The 19,495-nt window shown below is 42.7% G+C and overlaps 1 protein-coding gene across 1 annotated transcript; it reads right to left on the bottom strand.

Moving 5' to 3' along the window:
• Nucleotides 1-1,077: 1,077 nt before the first annotated feature.
• SLC5A12 (solute carrier family 5 member 12) lies at nt 1,078-16,161 on the bottom strand. Its single transcript, XM_040608997.1, has 15 exons — nt 15,805-16,161; nt 13,654-13,719; nt 12,962-13,013; nt 11,599-11,666; nt 10,401-10,555; nt 9,183-9,323; nt 7,680-7,809; nt 7,250-7,338; nt 5,900-6,012; nt 4,596-4,663; nt 4,153-4,239; nt 3,302-3,483; nt 3,022-3,125; nt 2,665-2,786; nt 1,078-1,233 (listed from the first exon to the last, which is right to left on the bottom strand). The coding sequence occupies exons 1-15, from the start codon at nt 16,159-16,161 to the stop codon at nt 1,078-1,080; spliced, it is 1,890 nt and encodes a 629-aa protein (XP_040464931.1).
• Nucleotides 16,162-19,495: the final 3,334 nt, after the last annotated feature.

Raw genomic sequence — 19,495 nt, 5'->3', positions numbered from 1 at the left:
CTCCTTAATAAAGATGGTCATTGATAAACCAAAAGCAACAGCTGGGCTCTGGATATGAGCCAAATATATCCGCTGGGTCCATAACTGAGTTGTCCTCGGTATTTTCATTCAGTCTGTTCCATTCAGTTGTGAGTTTTGTTTAAAGACAAATATAGTCATCCAAAAAACTACATCCAAAAGTTTATCAAGGTGAGAAGTGGTCTGTTAAGTTACAACAGGCAAATTTTAGAGGAAATGTGTTTCACTGAAACAGAGCGCTTGGTAGACTAGGTACCTTCTTCAATGACATTTTATGGGACAGACTGTTTTGCCTAATTATGTATCATTTTTCAAAATTCAGCATGGATTATCAATTAGGAGGCATCATCACCAAATGTCATTTTATTTTCTTTATTGCATAAAGGTAGTAGATGGATCTTTTTGAGCTGAAAGGATGTCTTTCCAAGGCTAACACAGGTAAAGAACTATCCTGAATTCAGAGGAAAACTTGTTACTCTCTCCTATAGCTTTTACAATGAGACATTGTAAAGAAACCTGAGTTCCACAGAGGAATCAAACACAATTAACTCAGTCACTAGAAGACCAGTCTGGTCTATACAATGTTCCTGTGAGGAGGCTTTTTGCAATACTTAGGAACAGGGGGAGATTAGCTCAGCTTGACCTCCCTCCTGTCCCCTCCATCAGAGGGCAGTTCACAGTCTCACCTTGGTGAGAGACCTCAGAACCTTCTCTGCAGTCTCGCTTTATCTCCAGTTCACCTTTGCACGTTCTCCTTCGATGACTAGTTACTGAACAGAGCGTGTGACACAGACGTATTGCAGCTACTCCTGGGCAGGAGCTTCCATGACAAGATTCAGGAAACATTTCTTCTGAAATAACAGTACTTCCAAAACCCCATTGTCCGATGATTTCCCAGGTCTGTCATGAAATTCCTAAATAAAAATCTGGCCTTTATTGCTATAGAGAGCAATTGTTCCCCCTCGCTCATCTACAAGCTGGTAAATGTGATAAAAAAAGCTCTTCATTTCTGAAGCTGGAGAAATAAAGTTTGATTAAATGTCCCTTGCCCCTCAGGTTCTAGAGGCGAGATTCTTTGCTCATATTAGTATAGGATTTTTCCTTGGGATTGTAATCAGGGAACTGGCGTTTGTTTTCTTTGGTTTTATTCTTGAAGACGTCATCTGATCCAGTTTTATTCGCAATAACTTTAGGCAGATTTTTTTCAAAGTCCACCTGAAAAAAAAAGGACAAAAAAATAGTAGTTTGAAGCTTGTATTCACTAGGTTTTTCCTTTGTTTGAAGGGTATCTTTTTGCATTTGACATTTTTTCTTATAGATCTGAGCAGTTACTTCACTACATAAAAAGCCTGTCCTACCCACCAACAGGCACTCTTTAGTGTGTGTCCCCTCCATAAGCAACTGCTGGTTTTCTAATTCCCCCATGGAAAGTCTTTGGTAAAAGCAACACAAACAACTTTTCACAACTCTTTCCCTCATGTAAAAGTCTTAAAACGTGCCCTTGGTGCATTCCCAGCCACTTAGATTTTGTTTTTCATTTGCATAGTCATCTGCATATTTTAGCGGATTGATTTTTTTTTTGTCTGTCCACACTTGCCTCACTGGTTTCACACTGCCGCTACTTAATTAATGTTGTTATTCTACATTTTAAGTAAATACAAGGCAATAAGTGCATATGTGATCTTTTTTGTCTAACTGGTTTTATTGAGATTTTTTTTCCCCAGCAAAGTTCTACCTGAAGTCTGTGTGAAGCACCTAAAAGCCAAGTGAAACAGCTGAAGCAAATCTAGAGCCCCAGCTGCTCTCCCAATTAAACCATCAACCTTAATGTTAAGCTTAATGCAAGCTGGGCGGAGGGACAGCTTCTGCCTTATCGCCGACTACTGTGAGTCTTACAGCTGAAAGAATCCTTTCAAGTTTTCAACCTACCTGTAGAGTACTCCAAAGGAGCTAAAAACGTACATTTTATGTCCCTTCTCTAAACCTAGCAGGTTCTGCTGAGATGGAGCAATGTTGTTTCTCTGCAAACTGTTACAACTGCAAGAAAACGAGGTGCTTGTTCTTTATGGCTTGTTAACGAGCTATGAAGCCCTGAGACACCTGGGGTAAAGCTTGGTCCTGTGCTGGTGGAGGAGGAGGAGGTGGTGGGCAGGAACGGCACAGGTGTTGGTGGTTGTAGCTCTGCCTGATGGGCTGGAAGTGCCGTCCTAGAAGGGGGAAGTGGTCCTAGAGGGTCTGAAGATGAGGACAGCAGCAGCAGGAGAGCTCCAGGGACATGTGAGTGCTAAAGTCTTTTTGTCTGTGCTGGGTGGGAGGAGGGTCTAGCTTATGATCTCATCTCTGAGGGATAAAGTACAGGTTTGTCCCCATTTGGCTGCTGGAGCGGGGAGGACAGAGCGGGAGGGAGGTCAGCCTCGTTTCATGGGCTGCTGGCCATCCTGAGGGCTGTTGCTCTCCAGAGACCCCCAAGTCCCTGCGTGCTGCACAAACAGGGAAAATCATTAACCTATTCCTGACCACCGCTGCGTAGGGTTTGGCTGGTCTCATTTCCAACCTGTGTTGCTCATGCAGCATCCCTTGCGTAACTGTAAGAAGCAATTGCGGACAGCTAGCCCGCTCGCCATGTGGCACGTGTCCGGTACTCACCTCCTGGCTGCTGTGCCGCACGCCGCACCACAGGGAAGCTTTCAGCCTTTCCGACCAAAAGCAAAACAGGTTGCACACTGGCTTAATTAACACTGGTGGGATATCTTCTCCTTTAGTGGGTCCTGAAAGGAGAAAATAATGATTCATAAGTCTGCAGGCAGCCAGGTGTGAGCCCCAGGAGCTTCAGGTGGTGAGGTTGGGGGAGCGAGATCGGAGCCCGCTGCCCTCTGCTAGTCTGGGTCTCATCATCTGCTTGCTGGACTTTTTAAAAGTTTTTTTAAGAGTTGAGTCAGTTTTTTGTGCAAAAGCATTTTGAAAAAAAATAATATATATATATATATATATATAAACACCAACCTGTTACAAAGCTAATCAGCAGCCCTGTGGTGGCACAGCCCAGGCAGCCGATGGCACTGAAGTACAGGTAGGACAGGGAGTACCAGGTATCCGCCAGCAAAGGCCTGTGGGAAGGTGACAAAAGCAGCTAGCAGTGACTAGTGGGGCGGTTTAAGTTGCGTCTTGACTATACCAGCAAAATGCAGCTCCCGCTGCAGCTGGTGTATGAGCTGCTCTCACTGCGCGGCGGTTGCCGGCTGTGCCAAAACGCGGGCTCGAGCGGCACGGGCGGGGAGGATACCTGTCTGGAGCTGCGGTGGGAGCCGCCGCCGTCGTCAGCACCCCGGTGCTGTTAGCCAGCGTGCAGTTGAGAGTCGACAGTTGCAGAGGAATGGACTTTGTTGGGGGTGCAGGGTAAATGAAAGAGCCGGTACCAGCCCAAAAAGCTAAGGTGATCCCAGCCACGAGGCCTCCGACAGCGCCCTGGGCAGGGGGAGAAAGGCACTGCTCGAGCTGGTGCGTGGGGAGCACTGCCCTGGGAATGGGGGGGGGGCGTGGGGTGTGGGGGGCAGGAGCAGGTGATGGCTGGTTGCAGGCTCTGTTGCTGGAAATCAGTTCTGTTCTCCCTTGACCAAGGTGTAAAGCACGGTGATTTATTGTCCTCTAGCAATAAGAGTTGGAGGAAAACTGTGATGATCAAAACCTCAATGCAGAGCTGAGTTTTTGTTCTGGGTGAGCTTGGTGGGGCAATATGAGATGAGCTCATCTCATGTTTTGCTGGAGTTAGTAAAGGCAGAGCAATTGAAATCATCCTGTGTGTCCCAAGGCAAAGATAGGCTGGGGTGAGTGTTTACTATTTTTTTCTTTTTAATTGAAGAGAAGAAACTCAGAAATAAAAATATTTTTTAAAAAAACTCTCATGTGGATCTAATCACCAATTATTCCACAGTCGGGTAGAGTTAAATTCAAGTGGGTTTAATTCAGACAGTGAAAAGGGACCTATAAACAGATCTTGGACTCCTCATGCTCTAAATCTGAAAAGCAGCTCTGAGACTAAACACAAAAAACCCAAACAATTTTCAAGGTTGAGTTTTAACCAAAAGAGTCCAAAAGATTTTTCTTTTTGATCAGGATTTTTTTTTTTTTTTTTACCTTCCAGTTAGCACAAGGAAACACAATTCCCAGGGTAAATAATCCCAGCATGGGTCCGCCACACATCCCATGGATGGAGAGGGAAGCCTGTGGATATGGGCAGAGAAAGTAGCTTAGCACAGCAGCTGCAGGGAGCGTGGCAGCTCTGGGTTTGCTCTGTAATTTTCAGGAAATGGTGGGGAAGAAGGGACCAGCAGTGATTTCAGTGTGTAATTAAAGAGATGATCACATTCAATATTTTTCCCAACAGCGAGTAAATGGTGAAGGAGTTGGGGGATTTATGATTTTTTTTGCCATCCCCCATAATTATGCCCCTCAGGAGAGTGTCCATAGAAGTTGTTTGCATAATCTAGTAGTCCTCAGGGCTTCAGCATTAGTTGTTCAGTGCATTGTGTTTCTGTTGATTTGTGTTCAGTTCACCATATTTTGGAGGCAATAGATACCTGTACAACTCCTCCCAGCAGCGATGCCGCTGCAGCCATCGAAGTACACAGGACACCGTATAATATACCTGGAAAAGGTCAGGCAGCGAGGTTGGTCGTGCTGGTTAATGGTGTGGACAATTTGTAATTCATCTGGTGTCTGAAGTGACCAGGCAGCATGGACGAATTAGCGCTCTGATGTTTTAACACAATGACCATCAAGCACCCAGCCGTGTCTTGCATGAAGTCTCGTTGGGATTTTGGTTGGTTGGGTTTTCTTATGAAGCAGAATTTAGCAGTGAAATTAATTTGCAAGTTATGCCTCGTGCAGAAATGTTTTTGTTGCCTTGAAGTAACACTTAAAATAATCTAAGGAATGAATTAGGCAACGATAAACAACATGGCTTTCTTCCTTTGGCATCAGTATTAACTTTGTGGTAGACAAAATTCTGTATGTAACAGTCTTGAGTAAAGCCAACCCAAACTTATCTTATGGGCTAGCAGAGCATAGTGTCAGAGGTAAAAATTGTCTGTCTTTCTGGGTCCCGAGTGCAAAAACTAAGTAGTAAGTGGAACAGCAGTAACAGAGCAGGCTGAGACAGTTGCAGAGATGGAGGAAGTATTGGCTTGGCTCTTCTGTGATCTTTACGAACATTAATAAATGGTTATGATGTTGTTACGGAACTTTTAAAGGGTTATGATATTACTGCAATATTTGTAAAAAGTATCTTGGAATTTCAAACCACTTTGGACAATTGATGTGTTAACGACCTAGTTTTCATTTGCCTTTTTTACATTTCTGCTTTTCTCTGAAAAGCTGAACAACATTCTTATGCAATACTCTGTTTGAATAGAAAAGTCTTACTGTACTACTATAAAAAATAATTTAATAATTCCACTGTAGAGTAATGCGTTAATAACTACACTGATATTCTCTCTGTATCGTAAAGAAGATCCCAGAGTGTCCTCCAATATTTTCAGTAGATTAAACTTTTCCAAGGATTTTGAGTGGTGGTCTAGGTTTGTTTCTGTACCGTATAGTACCCACGCTTAATTTTACTGAAACATTAGGCTGGCATTCATCCTGACAGCTTACAAAGGGTTATGTTTCTGTGGAGATTTCCAAAGCTTGAGTGTGTTTCTGAAGGTGTCTCCAGACAGTGCCCTTCACTACTCACAGAACTGCTCTTGGAGACAGTCGGGAATCTGAGACTCTCAAGGCTCAGAGTATATACAATCCTGCCCTATTTTTTTCTATAGGGATAGTAACTGGGGGGATGAGCATCTTTGCCATTAAAGAAATGGATACCATCTGGGGTACTTACATAAGCCTTTGCTGATCCATGTACTCATCTTCTCAGAGAGGTTTGGGAAACCTTTCTTGACCAAGTCTTCAAAGGTAACAGTTGCTAAAGCATTGATACTGGCAGCTACCGTGCTGTAGAAAGGAGAAGAATATTTCAGATTATATTGCCTTCTATGTACTTAACAAAGTTGTATTTATAAAGAAATGCTTCCTCTTTTTCAACGATAACACTCTTCAAGAACTGTACATCTTATACTATTTTTCACACGTGCTGCTGATGCTGGAGAGGTTTCTGTCCCTTCTGCGATTGTGGGGGGTTCTGCTTCATGCTGGCACAGAACAAGATAGAAACTCATCCTAACTGACCCTTGGGTTTAGCAATCTGCAAAGACATTAAGAATATACATATGTTCTAGAATAAAAAATTTACTCCCTTGCAAATTAAAGGATGTGCAGTGACCGCTACTGATACCCTGTTCCTCTACAAGATGCCTGTTGTTTTCTGTCATAACTGAAAAATATGGAATAGTCTGACCCTCTTAGCTGGGTGAGTGAACCTGTGTCTGGTGAATACATTCTCTGCACATCTGTAGTGATAGCATGGCAGTGTCAGTGCCTACAGCACAGCGTTCGGTCCCCCTTACTCTGTTCTCCTGCCAGGAGCAGTTGGTGCCTTTTATGTGGGGTCTTTCTTGGTGGTGTTTTTTTTCTTCTCCCCAGTTTTCATGGAATAGAATCATAGAATAATTTGGGTTGGAAGGGACCATTTAAAGGTTAGCACTGTCTTGGTTTTTCTGTAGATACAAGTCTTTCGAAACAGCTTGTTGCAGACTGGTGTTATGCAAATGCCATAAAGTTAGTGTGAACTTGATTCTTCTCTCTCTCTAATGTTCTGTGCAGTGCTGGTGCTTGGCCTGGAAAGGGTAGAAACTACAGTAGCTGGCAGCACCTCCCAAAGTTCAAAAGAAGTTCTAAAACTCCTCTATGCAGACATTTCTTTTCCTAGTCTAACTCCGCTTCATGTACGGACAGATGTGCTGGGAAGCTCCCTGTCCCTCGCTGGGGTGTTCTGGCGGTCAGGTTGTGTAAAGGCCACTTCACCGTGCACAGCTCCAAAGGGATTGTGGGAAGCTGAGCTCACTTTTCCTACCCTTTTGTCTGTACTGAAGCGTTAGTCAAAAATGTACTTGGGATAAAGATACTGGAGAAGTGTAGCTAGACTTTGGCATTCATGTAATGCAACTGCTGCTTCCTAGAAGATTCTCCGAAAAACAAGCTGGGCTTTTCTGAGGTTTCATGTTTTGACCTCAGTCTGGGTCCTCAAGAAATCAGTTGTCCGCAGCTAAAACATCGTTCCAGATTCACAGACCTTAGCGTTCCACTGAATGCACAGGCAACGAACAGTCCTGGGACTCCTGGCATCGAAGAAAAGATGTCCATAACAAAATACGGCATGAGCTGGGGTGGAAGGAGCACAAGAGCAACACGAGCAATTAGTTCATATTTTCCTGTATAATGGAAGAGAAGTAGCTACTTTTGAGCACACGGTTAAATTGTGTGTTCGTTCCAACTAACAAAAGGTGCCAGATTTCGAGCAAAGGCGATGTCATTTGGCAAAAATCTGGTTGGTGCTGTCAGAGTGCCAGAATATATATATATATTCTAGCCCTGATTCGGCAACTGCCTTGGTGCCTGAGTGCTGACAGGACATATAGAATTACAATAGATTTTCAGCTGTCTCAATATGTGCTGTGTCTGAGCCCAAAGCAGCTCCCCGTGATGGTAAGGGGTATCTGTACCTGATCAGGTGCTGAAATGAAATCAGCAGTCCAAGGGTCACAACTCTTGTAATGAGTGTACATCACCAAACCACAAAATACTGCACACACCAGGACTGTCCAAAGCCCCAGTAAATTCAGGTAAAGTGCCCTGGAACAAAGGAGAGAAACTGTTGAATACAAGAAAAATATAGAAAAGCTGTTTGAAGTTAGTTATTTCTAAATTTTAAGGGAGAGACCTGAATCAAAGCTAGCTATATAATTGAAAGCTGGCTATGTAATTTCTTAAAGGCATAACCAGGATAAGAAATGGTACATAGTTCTGATTTAAAAAAATAAATAAATAAAAATGGAAAAATACAGCTGCTTTATGGTATAGGGCAAGGGTAAAGGTTCTGAGTAACTGTACAGCTGTGAGAAAGCAGTAAATTGTATGTGGAACGGGCTGCACCGAGCTCTGGGTCTGTCCCTCTGTCCCCTTCAGAGCAGTTTTGCCTGTGGGGAGTTGTTCTGGCTGCTCCCCCTTTAAGCCCAGCAAAGTGTTGGTTTGGTGGATTCTGTTGGGGCTGCGGCATCACCGTGCAAAGTAAGCCGCTTGGGTATTTTTCACTAGTCCACGAGCTGGCTGTGGCTGACGCTATCTTCTGGGGAGGCCGTGTGGCTGCGGTTGGGGACCTGAGAGCTGCCCAGTTTTATTTAGCCTACCTTACATTAGAGCATCGCTTCATGCGAGGTCTCTTGCAAGGGGCAGTTCAGAGCTGTGCTACTGGGACCTGAAGGTCTTTCAGAACTTTTTACTGTTGGTGTTTTCACTATTGTGACCTCCAAACGCTTTTCAGAGACTGAGTTTTCTACAGGATAAATTCATATAAACTGTTACGATCCTAAGAAAAATGAGTGTGATTGCAGCTAGCAAAAAAGCTAACTGTTTGAAGAAGGAAAACATTGCCACCTTTATGCTCTAGCCAAGTAGGCAAGCACTTGGTGCTAGGCGTATGAAAAAAATCTGGTTCCTTAGTAAAACGTGTCTAGCTGTGCACATACTGATGCTGAACTGGAAGAATGTAGCAGGCTGGAGACCTATATGTCTATATTGTAAAGTTTCACTTGGTTCTTTAATGTTGATTCTAATTATTCTTAAGCTGTATAATTTAAGAACTTATTAACTTAACTTTATTTAGATAACGCCTTGTACTATAGTGCCCCATTAAATCAATAATCACTTTTCTAATGAAGCTGTAGATAGCACAGCTTCTGCGTGGGCATCTCTTCCATACTCTTGCTTCCAAGGATTACATTGGCAGCCTGACCCCAAATTAATCAACTGCAAGAGGTAGATAGCTACCTGTTCTTCCTGCATTTACTTACAGCATTTAGAGCCAGAGGGTGTAAGACAATCAGAGCACAACTAGCTTACTACTACCCAACAGGATTCCGATACTTATTTAACATAAATAACAAACTTAGTATAATTCTATGCCAATACATTTGATTGTTGGGATAGTTTAGTGACAGGCAACTTACAGTTTAGCATGCTTTTCCGATTTGCAAGAAATGCATCTCTGTATTGTGGACTGATTAACTCCATAGAGCCCTAGCCATGTAAATGTTCCCCCAATAACAATCGTCCAAAAGGTATGTCGTCTCAAAGGGTCAACATCAAAACTAGAAGAGAGAAAGAAGCAGTTCAGTTCACTTATTTAAGCACACATTTATTTAGCAAGAGGTAGGTGATTTTTGAGAACTATCTGGTATGTCCTACCCTCTGAATCAGAAATACTGTATCAGTAATACTGTTTTCCAGCACAAACATCTAATGTGTTCAGGTTTGGAAATTGGGGGTGGGGTGGGGGTGGTGTTAAACTTTTATATTGGAACACATTACTATCAAGTCAAGGATAAACATATATCATGCACGCTCAGTCAGAGGATCAATTAATTGGGATAAATCACACCTATAAGGCTGCTTATGCTCAGATTTCAGATTTGTGTCATACTGCAGCAACAGACCTGTGGAACCTCCAAGCCAACCTGCCTGGGACCTTGTCCTTTGCGAGGAGCAAAGCCAGTCACTAAACTCTTAAAATCTTCCCAACTCTGTTAAATCATCACGATGTGTGATTTCCCTTACAAGAAATTGCTTCAGCTGCAGTGTTATCTTTTTAACAATGAAACTTCATTACTCAGTAATTCTAACCAGTACAAGCACCTCTTTCTGTCTCACATCTGTTTTCTGCAATTCTCCTAACCTTGATAGGTACAGCAGATAACATTTGACCTTGCTGCTAGATTCTGTCAGTGAATTGCCTTGATCAATGAACTTTTCAGTCAGCGCCACAAACAGCCAAAGGAAGGTCAGTTTTCTGTCCCAGCGCATCGCTGCTAGCTGCCGTGGTGAGTGTACTTAAAATGAAGTGCCAGCTTTATGAGTGGGAAATTAAAGAGGCAATTGGAAGGAATAATTGGGGGGTGTTTGTACCTACAGAAAGAAAAATGGGCAAGTTCCCTTCCAGTTCAGCGGGGCTTTGGTTTCTTCAAAGAGGGTAACAGAAAGAGGGGTTGGCCTCTTGAAGGACAACTGCATTCCCAAGAACCAAAGAAACAGGGAATGGCTTCTGGGAGTCACCGCAGCTGTTCACTGGTAGTAGAGTAACAAGCCTGAGGGGTTTTTGTCTTAGTAAGGGTGGGGTTTATAAACATTAAGTATGCAAAAGGAGAAAGTTTGCACCGTTTGTTTCTTACTCAAATATGCTCAGCCGTGATCCTTCATAAGCATCTTCCCAGACCTTGGTCGATCCTCCGTTCAGAGTAGTTCCTCGAATCAAAACCGCCACGAAGCCAGCCACCATGACAATCATTTGAAATGCGTCTGTCCAGACGACAGCTTTTAATCCTCCCTAAAACAAACAGAGACTGTACGCTCTCATCTTCTTCCCGCTCTTCAAGTACAGTGAAAGGTAGAAAGACCCCTTATTTCAGGAGCTGGTGAGCTGGATGCATAGCATCTAGGAATTTGGGACAATGCTTAAACTTTGGATTCTCCGGTGAAAACTCTATTTTTAGAGGTGAGAAAATGATGTGGCCTCTGTTCTTTGTCCGCAGTCATATAAAAATACTTGACATCCAGTTAAACGCTTTTTTTTCCTGCCTCCTTTGTATGTATTGGAAAAATATATCCTGGTGTGGAAAAGCTTAGGGAACACAAGCTGTTGGTACTTGCCATAGCACTCTGCTTCTCAGAGCCCAGGGACCCATGATTTGCCTAACACAGAAAAATAGCTGTGGCCAGTCTGCAGTCCAGCTTTCTCCCATAGCTACTCTCATATTTGATCAAATTTGTACTAGAGCAACACAAGTGTTTACAGCAAGGGTGGACCAAAACACTGAGAAAATTCATTAGTGGTAATGAGAACAGAAATGAGGTGGTGTCCCAAGCCCCAGGGCTCTGCCCCTTCCATTGCCCTGTTTTATCTTTTTTTTGTAATCCAGAGTCTCCTGTTGCTTCCACTCAGAAGCAAAGCTCTCTATGACTTGTTGATCATCCTTCCTAGGTTTTATCACCCTCTTCTTGATCTGGGGTGACATCAGAGGCACATTTCTCATTACAGTGTTTTTCAGTTTATAACTTGTAAAAGATAAGAGTCATGTTCTCAAAAGATTTAGTATGGCAGGGGAAGGTTATTGCCTCCTTATCAGGACTCTGCCTCAAGCTGTCTGTGCTAAACCTGGGGGCATCCAGCAGAGGATTTGAAAGGAAATATTTTTCTCCTCCAAATCGGCTTGCTTATACCACAGAATCTAAAAGAAATTTGTCTCTGTGTTCTCTTACTTTAAACTTTGGTCACTTGGACTGTATTTAGAAGCCGCCCTTCTGTGATAGCCTGTGGATGGTGGAATGAGCAATCTGTGTTCCAGCTGTTCGGTTGTGCCTGTTACGTACCAGAGTGCAATAGAAAGTGCAGACAATTCCTGTTGCAGCTACAGAGCCCCAGAGATCAAATCCAGTCACTGCGAAACCAAAGAAAACCAAATGGTTAGTGACATGATGGTAGGCCATATGGATGGTAACAGAAAGCTATGATCCTTCAGCCTTAAAAGGATGGGAGTAATTTTTTTTCTGTGTGTCTATTAGGAGCTTTGCTGGATTGTTCAGGTTTCCTAACATTACTGGATACTGGTTTGCATTGGTTTTTTCTTGCAAATTGGATTTAACTTACTTTTAAGTGCACAAAAGTAATACCTAAGAAGAATTGCACAAAGCGTAAACAACATTCCTAAGGGACGCAACTTTATAAGCAATGCTTTCCTTTGGTTCTTAGTCAAGTATTTTCTCTAGTGAGATCAAGTTCTTCAGAGATTTCCAAAGAATTTTGACGGGAAAAAAACACACGAAACAAACCAACACCAAACTATGTTCCATTCCCTGCATCTAGGAGCAGATTAATGCTGGTATGTAGTGCATTAAAATGATTTTTCATGTTCATCTTGCTTCATAAATGTACTTTGCTCAGGCTGTACAAACTTTAAGTGGGCTCATATTGTAGTGTTTCCCGCCAGGCATAGTTTGTGAGAGAAAATCTATTTTTAAAGGTTCTCTTATTAGCAAAATTAGTATGGCCTGATAATGAACGTGAACTGTCACGTAAAATGTGGTTGAGCTCCAGAGGAAGGAGGCTCGACGCTGGGTGAGAGGTGGAGCTGGACAAACTGGAGGCAACTCAGATGTTAAAAAATGAAAAGAGCCTCCCAGTCTCTTCTCAATCGATTTTTGGTGAAATCAGGAGTTGGGTCACGGTGATTCCAGTGACATTACTAATCCTATCCATCATGATGGGTGCCGCCTGCCTGGTTCATGAAGGTTAATCGCAGCAGGGCACGGATGGAGAGCAGCACGGCATTCAGCTCCGCTCCAGGGAGTGAGGTTCTGCCCATGGGAACCTGATGGTGGGAGGCAGGGAAGGGGGCAAGCAAAGTACAGGGTATGGTCTTGGGTCGTCAGCTTGTCCTGTGAACTTTGTCAGGATGTTGAGAAATTGCTCGTTGCTCACCTCTTCAAGTGGTTACTGAGTGCAAAGGAGAGCAGGACAGCAAATATGGGGCTCCTGCTGACATACTGATGTGGGAGAGAGATCGGGGGAGTCGGCAACGCAGAGCTACAAGGTGCAGGCAAAAACTTTTTACAGAACTTCCGAAGAATTTTTTTTTGTTAGATTTCTTTATCTATTTTTCCTCACTTCATTTATTCTGATTGTCTTGTGGTGTGGTTATTTGAGGTAGCCACATAGCGTGGTATGGGAACTCACCTTGGTTGAGTGCCAGTGATGGAGCATAAACCACTATTCCTGTGTAAAGGATCTGAAGGAGAGAAAAAGTTGATAAAAAACCATTTATGTGACTACTCAGCGATAAGGCTTCTATTTAGGGTGGCGCTCAGAGCGAAATACCAGCTCTAGGGATTTCTTTAGATCAGATTGTATTGTGTGTGGCTTTCTGTTTCAGCCTTTACAAAACAAAAGCCTTTGTTTTAATTCCGTTCTGATAGAAGAGCCATTATCTGTCTTCCTAGTACTTATTTTACCCCTTGCTAAGATGATGCCACATGCAGCAGCTTCAAACAGGATAGCTTTATCCCCATTGACATAGGCAGGTGACTGGTGAACTAAAAGCACCCAGTACAGCTCATCTGGCTTCTCAAGAATGACAGAACCCACTCATGGAAAGAGGCTTCAGGGGAACGTAGTGAGACCAAGAGTTTGAGAACTGTGAGAGTTCAGCACAACATCCAGTTGTCAAAGACAACACAAATGGCATTTTTGGTCCTAAAGAGGATAAGTTAGGAAAGCAACCCTTTTTTCTTTTTAACTTTCTCAGTCCAAGTGAAAAAAATTTAAAAGCGTACTCATTAAAACATCTCGTTATAAAAAATGTGCAGTCTAAGACTAGTCTGTCAAAATAAATGTTGAGTGAAATTAGCAAAAAGCCGATGTCCTCTTACCGTTTGCAGGATGTAGATCAATGTTGCAGCAAAACGGACCATCTTGTTAAATCTTAACTCCAAATACTAGGGAAAAGAGGAATCTTGCTGAATTGCATGTGTAGCGTTTGTGACATAGCTATTAACCTTCTGTTCACTCTGAGTAACAGCTTGTTGTGCAAGTAAAATTACTGACATCTGGCTCTGCTACTGTGAGTAATGAGCAGGACAGCATAGTTGTTATTACACATAGCAATAATTACATTTAAGAAGTCTTCTCATCAGTAGCATGTACCTGAAGTTGTATGTTGGGTTTCTGCGGTTAGTATCTGCTCTTGATTAGGAATAAATGACAAAGCCCAAGGGCTACAAAGAAAAGCAATTTCAAATTTCAAATGAAAATATCATCCAACTATGTTAAAGGGGAAACCTGGGGTCATCTCTAGGAGGAATAGGACTCCTGTAGTGACAGATGTGGTAGGGCAGGTGGAGAAGCAGCAACCTAGTTCTGCGGTGCTGGAGCTAAGCTGGCTTTCTCCCTTCCCTCTGTCTCAGTCTAAAGCCAAATCTGTGTGTCATTGGTATGGAGAGGCAAGTGGAGTCTTTGGGGACTTCCAGGTGGATGTAGAGAGGTGTTGCCCAGTACTGCACAGCTGCAGAAGTGAATAGATCTCTAGCCCCAAGAGCCCAGATTTTAAGCCGGAGTCACCACCTGGAGTCTCTCTGTAGAGTTGACCAAAAAAAGAAATTAAATCATTATCACTACAAAAATGAAGTGGGCATTGCTAACCCCATGGCAGCCTCTCACGCCGCCTTGGGTGGGCTGGGGTCTCCCCTTGGGCCGTAGCCCCTGTGCTGGCCACCAGATGCCAGGCAGAGGCTGTACCTCTTTTACAAGTCTCTGGGCACGGTACTTCCAAAGCAGCTTCTTTCTTATTAATTTCGTTTATGTTCATCTTTCTTGTGCCTCTTGCATAATAAGCACTACGGTCTGCCATACGAGTCAATAGCTGATTTCTGTGACTTGTTTCTAAAAATGACACCTGAAGCCAGCAGAGCCACCTTGGAGGGACTCTGGCTACGATGACACCTTCAGTAGTTCAGATGAGAAAAGAAATTCATTCTCTGATCTTGCATTAAAACCAGCCAAAAAAATGCAGTTACCTGGGGCAATGGGAATGGATGGTCAGTTTTTCTCTTTTCTAATCTGTAACCGGAGTATTACGAAATACCCAGGCAGAGCTGTTTGCCCAAAGCCCTCCCTTGGGTTCGGGCTTGAAGAACGTGAGCAGCCTTACTCACTCGTGAACTAACCTGGCTTTCTTCCTCCCATTCTTGCTTAGTTGAAACTGCCCACAAACGGGAGCAACCAAATTTGTGACAGCTGATTAAAGTGACTAAAAAGCTATTCCCAAATGCTCTGTAGCCGCCCCGTGGGCGTGCAGATGATAAGGGCTGTGCGCTGTGCTGTTAGCAGTAACATCACGAGGACTACTGATTTTTATTTTTTAACTACTGATCTGTCATATGAAGCAAATAATGTGTTCTAGGAGGAATGCCAGGCAAAATGCATAGCCAATTTAGAGGTTGTTTATTTAATTTCTTAGAGAATCCCTGAATTAATTACCCAGCCCTGACTATTTTATTATTTTTCTGAAAGAGACCCACCATCTTCCTCTTTATCCCTTCTTCCCACCTCAGTGTTTTAGATATCTAATAGTCCACTTTTAAAGTAAATTGGGCTGAACTGCCAGATGTAGACAGAGTTTGAACTGGATACTATTGATTATTATTCTTAAAGTCTGTCTTTAATACCTGCTCTCTCAACCAGAGTGAAATAGTTACTTATAAGATCAGAAGCATTTAGGTACACTTCAGTTATTTTCCAGCTGTAATTTAATTTGGTGTTTATGTTAAACCCTTATGCTGTCTTTGTTATATATGTATAACAGGAGCTCTGACCCTCAGTTTGTGCTCTCAGCTTTTGCAACATAAATAACTAGTTAGTTTTAGAAACAGGTTGCATTATTCTAATTAACGTATCAATACATTTGTTCTGTGAAATGCTGCAGAAATTCTTCTGTCAGATTTTTCTCTAAAAGTATCTATAGGCATGATACTGACTTTTATGTTAGAATAGTGCCTTTTATTTTATTCATGGATTTTACTTACCTCATAAGTGCTTGTAATGCCAGATCTGTAAAATACAGGTAGAAAAAGTTCAGCAGTGAAAATGATGACCAGCGCATATGAAAGGAAGAAGAGCACAAAGGATGCCCCATAGCGATAGACTTCGGAGGGTGTCCCCAGAACAGTCACTGCTGACATGAAGCTTGATGTGAGCGAGAAGGCTATAGGTCCACACGTCATCTGTCTGCCACCCACCAAGAATTCTTTTGAGGTTTTCTTTTTCCTCTCTTTAACTGCAAAAAAGATTCCGATGCTAGCACATACTAAAAATAGCGCTGCAAAAACAACGTAGTCCCACACCACAAATTTTTTGACCTCTGGAGCTATGAAGCTGGACATAGTCCGGGTTGGACAGTCCTCGGGTGGAGGATTCTGGTGCTCTGTAGCTGTTGCTCCAAACAGGTAACTCGGTTGACAACAACGTTGAAGCTGTAGCTCATCAATGACAAATGATAAAGACTATTCAGTTAGGAGACTTTTTCTTTTTTTAACCAGTTCACTTCTAAGGAGATAAAAAATAATAGTAGCTAAGTATGAGTTAGGAGGGTGCTGGATGGATGTAGACCCTGGTGCTACTGATACTTCTGCAAGGCAGGCTTAGCTGTGAAATCCGTAGTATGCTCCCTTTTTATCTGTGAGGTTTTAATTTAAGGTTAAACATTAGCCTGACACATTGACTTGATCTGACTTTTTTTTTTTTTCCTAACCTCTCAGCATTTTTAAATAATAAAATGAGAGCAATAAAGAAATTAAGGAAAGCAAAATGAAGGAAAGCTCAGCGTACGGACCCATGTCCCCACTGGTGAGGTTTTTTTCAGAGGAGCAATTCCCTCATATGGTTAAAAACTGAAATTGAACATCAATGATAGGGTTCAGGATTGTCCTTTGACATTCTAAGTGTAGTCCTTGGTAGACAGTCTAGAAGTTAACAGACAGTATGGATAACGGACAGTATGGATAATGCTCTGTAAATTCTCACACAACTGCTTCGCAGTAATTTGTTTATCTAAGTGTACCCGCACCACTAGTTAAAATTTCTTTTTTGTACAGAACAAATGTCTTAGGGTGTGTCCAGTCTCAAAAAAGCAGTGACTCTACTTGCCAGGCATTTCTCTGCTTTTGGGGGGGTGGTTGCCCCCCCACCCCCCCTTTTGCAACTCCTTACAGCTGTAAGAACATGGATATTTTCTGCAGGTTTTAATTCATGCCTACCGAGTCTGATTAATAAATGTCTCGGGCAGTGGTAAAAGCCATGCGGTTAGAGCAGCGAGGTTCTAGGGTCAACCACCAACCTCAGCCGGCAGAGAGCTGATCTGATGGGGGATGAATGCAGCATGTGGGGCTAAGCAGGCAAACCAAGTGCCTGCTGCTCCCCACAAAGCACGGCTGATGGCCAGCTTGCCCGGGCATTGTCATGTCAAATGAATTCACAAAAAGCTGCAAAGGACCAAACGTGAGGGTATTTGCTCTTAAACTTGAGCCCCTGAGCTGCATCATGTAGGACTGCATCAGTCTGGCTCATGTTGGTGGAGAGAGTGAGGAACTGGTTGTGAGGCCTGGGGTAAAAATTAAAAATAAAAGTTAAAAAAAACCCCAACCCCCAAAACCTAACAAAAACGCAAAAAACCCCAAACCACACCTGGGTCAGAAGGTTTTTGTGCCGGTCATGTTAACCAGAGAAACGCGAAGATCCCTGTATCATCCATTTTAGGAAAATAACTGTAGTGTCATATATTATTATTGGCTTGAATGTTTTTAAAACGTGTTTGCCATCAGCAAACGCTGCTAATTAGCAGCTGGGCTAACTGTGCTGTCACACAGCGACGAATAAAGCTGCCTGTCAGCTCACACGGGCTCAGTGCGTAGCAATTTGGGTTGATATCCAGGAAGCTTTTCCAAAAGCAAAATTCCCATTGGCATAAATGTAAGCCTGCAGAGATATTTTTTAATTGTTATTTTATTTTAAATTATTAATGGTCTTTCTGGCAGCAAATTATTTTTGGATGATAGTATTTCACACAAAGTGGAAAAAAGCTAATGGAATAATAAACTGGAGCCGAAGTTAGAAATGTAAATCTGTATTTTTATGACTCTATAGCCATCTGATACATTTTTAGCATAGCTTCATGGTGGTGGTCAGAATAGCTATTTTAGCTAAATCTCACAGACAAAAGAATATACCTTATAAATACAATTTCTGAAGAAGAAATATTATTTTAAAAATAGTACAAAACCACCTGTTATTCTTTCATGATGGTGAGCCTTAGATGGGAATAATTGAAATTTTGTTTCCCTGAAATAATAAAAAAATTATATTGTGAAAACTCCTGTGAAATCAAGTTTTAGCCAGAGTAGCCTCAGGAAGAAGCTTCATTTCCTGAAGCTTCAATACCCCTTTCCATAGCCGATTGCAAGCCAAGGATCTGACAAGAAATCCGACTCCAGTGCTTGGATTTACCACTCCAAGCTGTTAGCATCTGAGGGGCTGTATCAGGACCCATTCTGGCATCTGAAATAAGTGCTTGAAATAGATAAGGGTGGTTTTAATTAGTTCTCAGCCCAGCTTTCTGCAGCCAGGCAGGCAAACCTGCAAGGGATGCTCTCCCCTGTTACCTCCTGTGCTACTTTGCCCCTGGTTTGGGGGAGGTAAGAACAGCCCTGTCCAGGGGAGAGGGGAATGAATGGCTATACATCACTTGCATCTTTCCAGCTGAGATTAGGAAAAATTCAGGCCTTAGTTTAACGTTATAATCACTTCAGGATTCTCCTCCAATGCTTGCCAGATCCACGGGCCATCAAGAGGTTAGGACCTCCCAAAAAGTGATGCTCTATACACCACGCTTTGTATGTTTGCAACAGTTCCCTGGGAGAAACGTCACAGCCAGATCCTGCATTTCACACGGCCACAGGGACCCAAAGGAATATATAGCAACAAAATCTCCATTTAAGCAATATATTTAAGCAGTACAAACAAATGTATGCCAAGTATTTTTGTAACTACTACCATCAAATTGCTTAAGCTAAACTATCAACCAACTAACCATTATTAATTATATTTTCTATCTCAATTATGCCTTTTGCTTGTACAATTTCTTGATTAAAAGTACTTCAACTGATGGAAAAGTTATTGGCTCCTTATTATTGAAGAAATTCAGGGCTTGTGTTTGAAATAGAGCGCAGGACCCTTTCCTTAGGATGGATCGTCACCGCACATTGCATGACAAGCTTTGCTTGATGGGCTTGTTCTCATCTCCACCTTTAAGACATCCTTGCTTGAGCATGTCTTCTTCTGAGGGGCTGAGGATGAAAGCTTGCCCAGCACTTTCTTTTTACAGCCACTTTTTCTCTATACATTTATTTATTTTTCCTTCCCCGCTCCCCTCCCGGTATCTTTAAGTCAGTGAAATGATTTACAGCCTTTCACGAAGGCAGATCTCTGCCATTAGTGCTGTTTGGGCATGTTGAGCCAAGGACGATGAGGGCAGGTTTTGCACGCAGAGGTGAACCCCTTGCAGGCTGCTGTGCAGAACAGCAAGGCAATTTCTTACCAAGGTCAGGGATTTGGGGGATGAGCTGCATAGCCCCCCCCAGGCCTAAATCAGAGGCATCAGAAGTGTGAAGATCCTGATTTGGCAGCGCAATTGTCTTGCAGTGCTCAAAAGCTTATCTAAAC

Source organism: Falco naumanni, chromosome 10 (genome assembly GCF_017639655.2).
Source record: "Falco naumanni isolate bFalNau1 chromosome 10, bFalNau1.pat, whole genome shotgun sequence".
Lineage (NCBI taxonomy): Eukaryota > Metazoa > Chordata > Aves > Falconiformes > Falconidae > Falco > Falco naumanni.
This window is presented reverse-complemented; position numbering and strand designations above follow the sequence as displayed.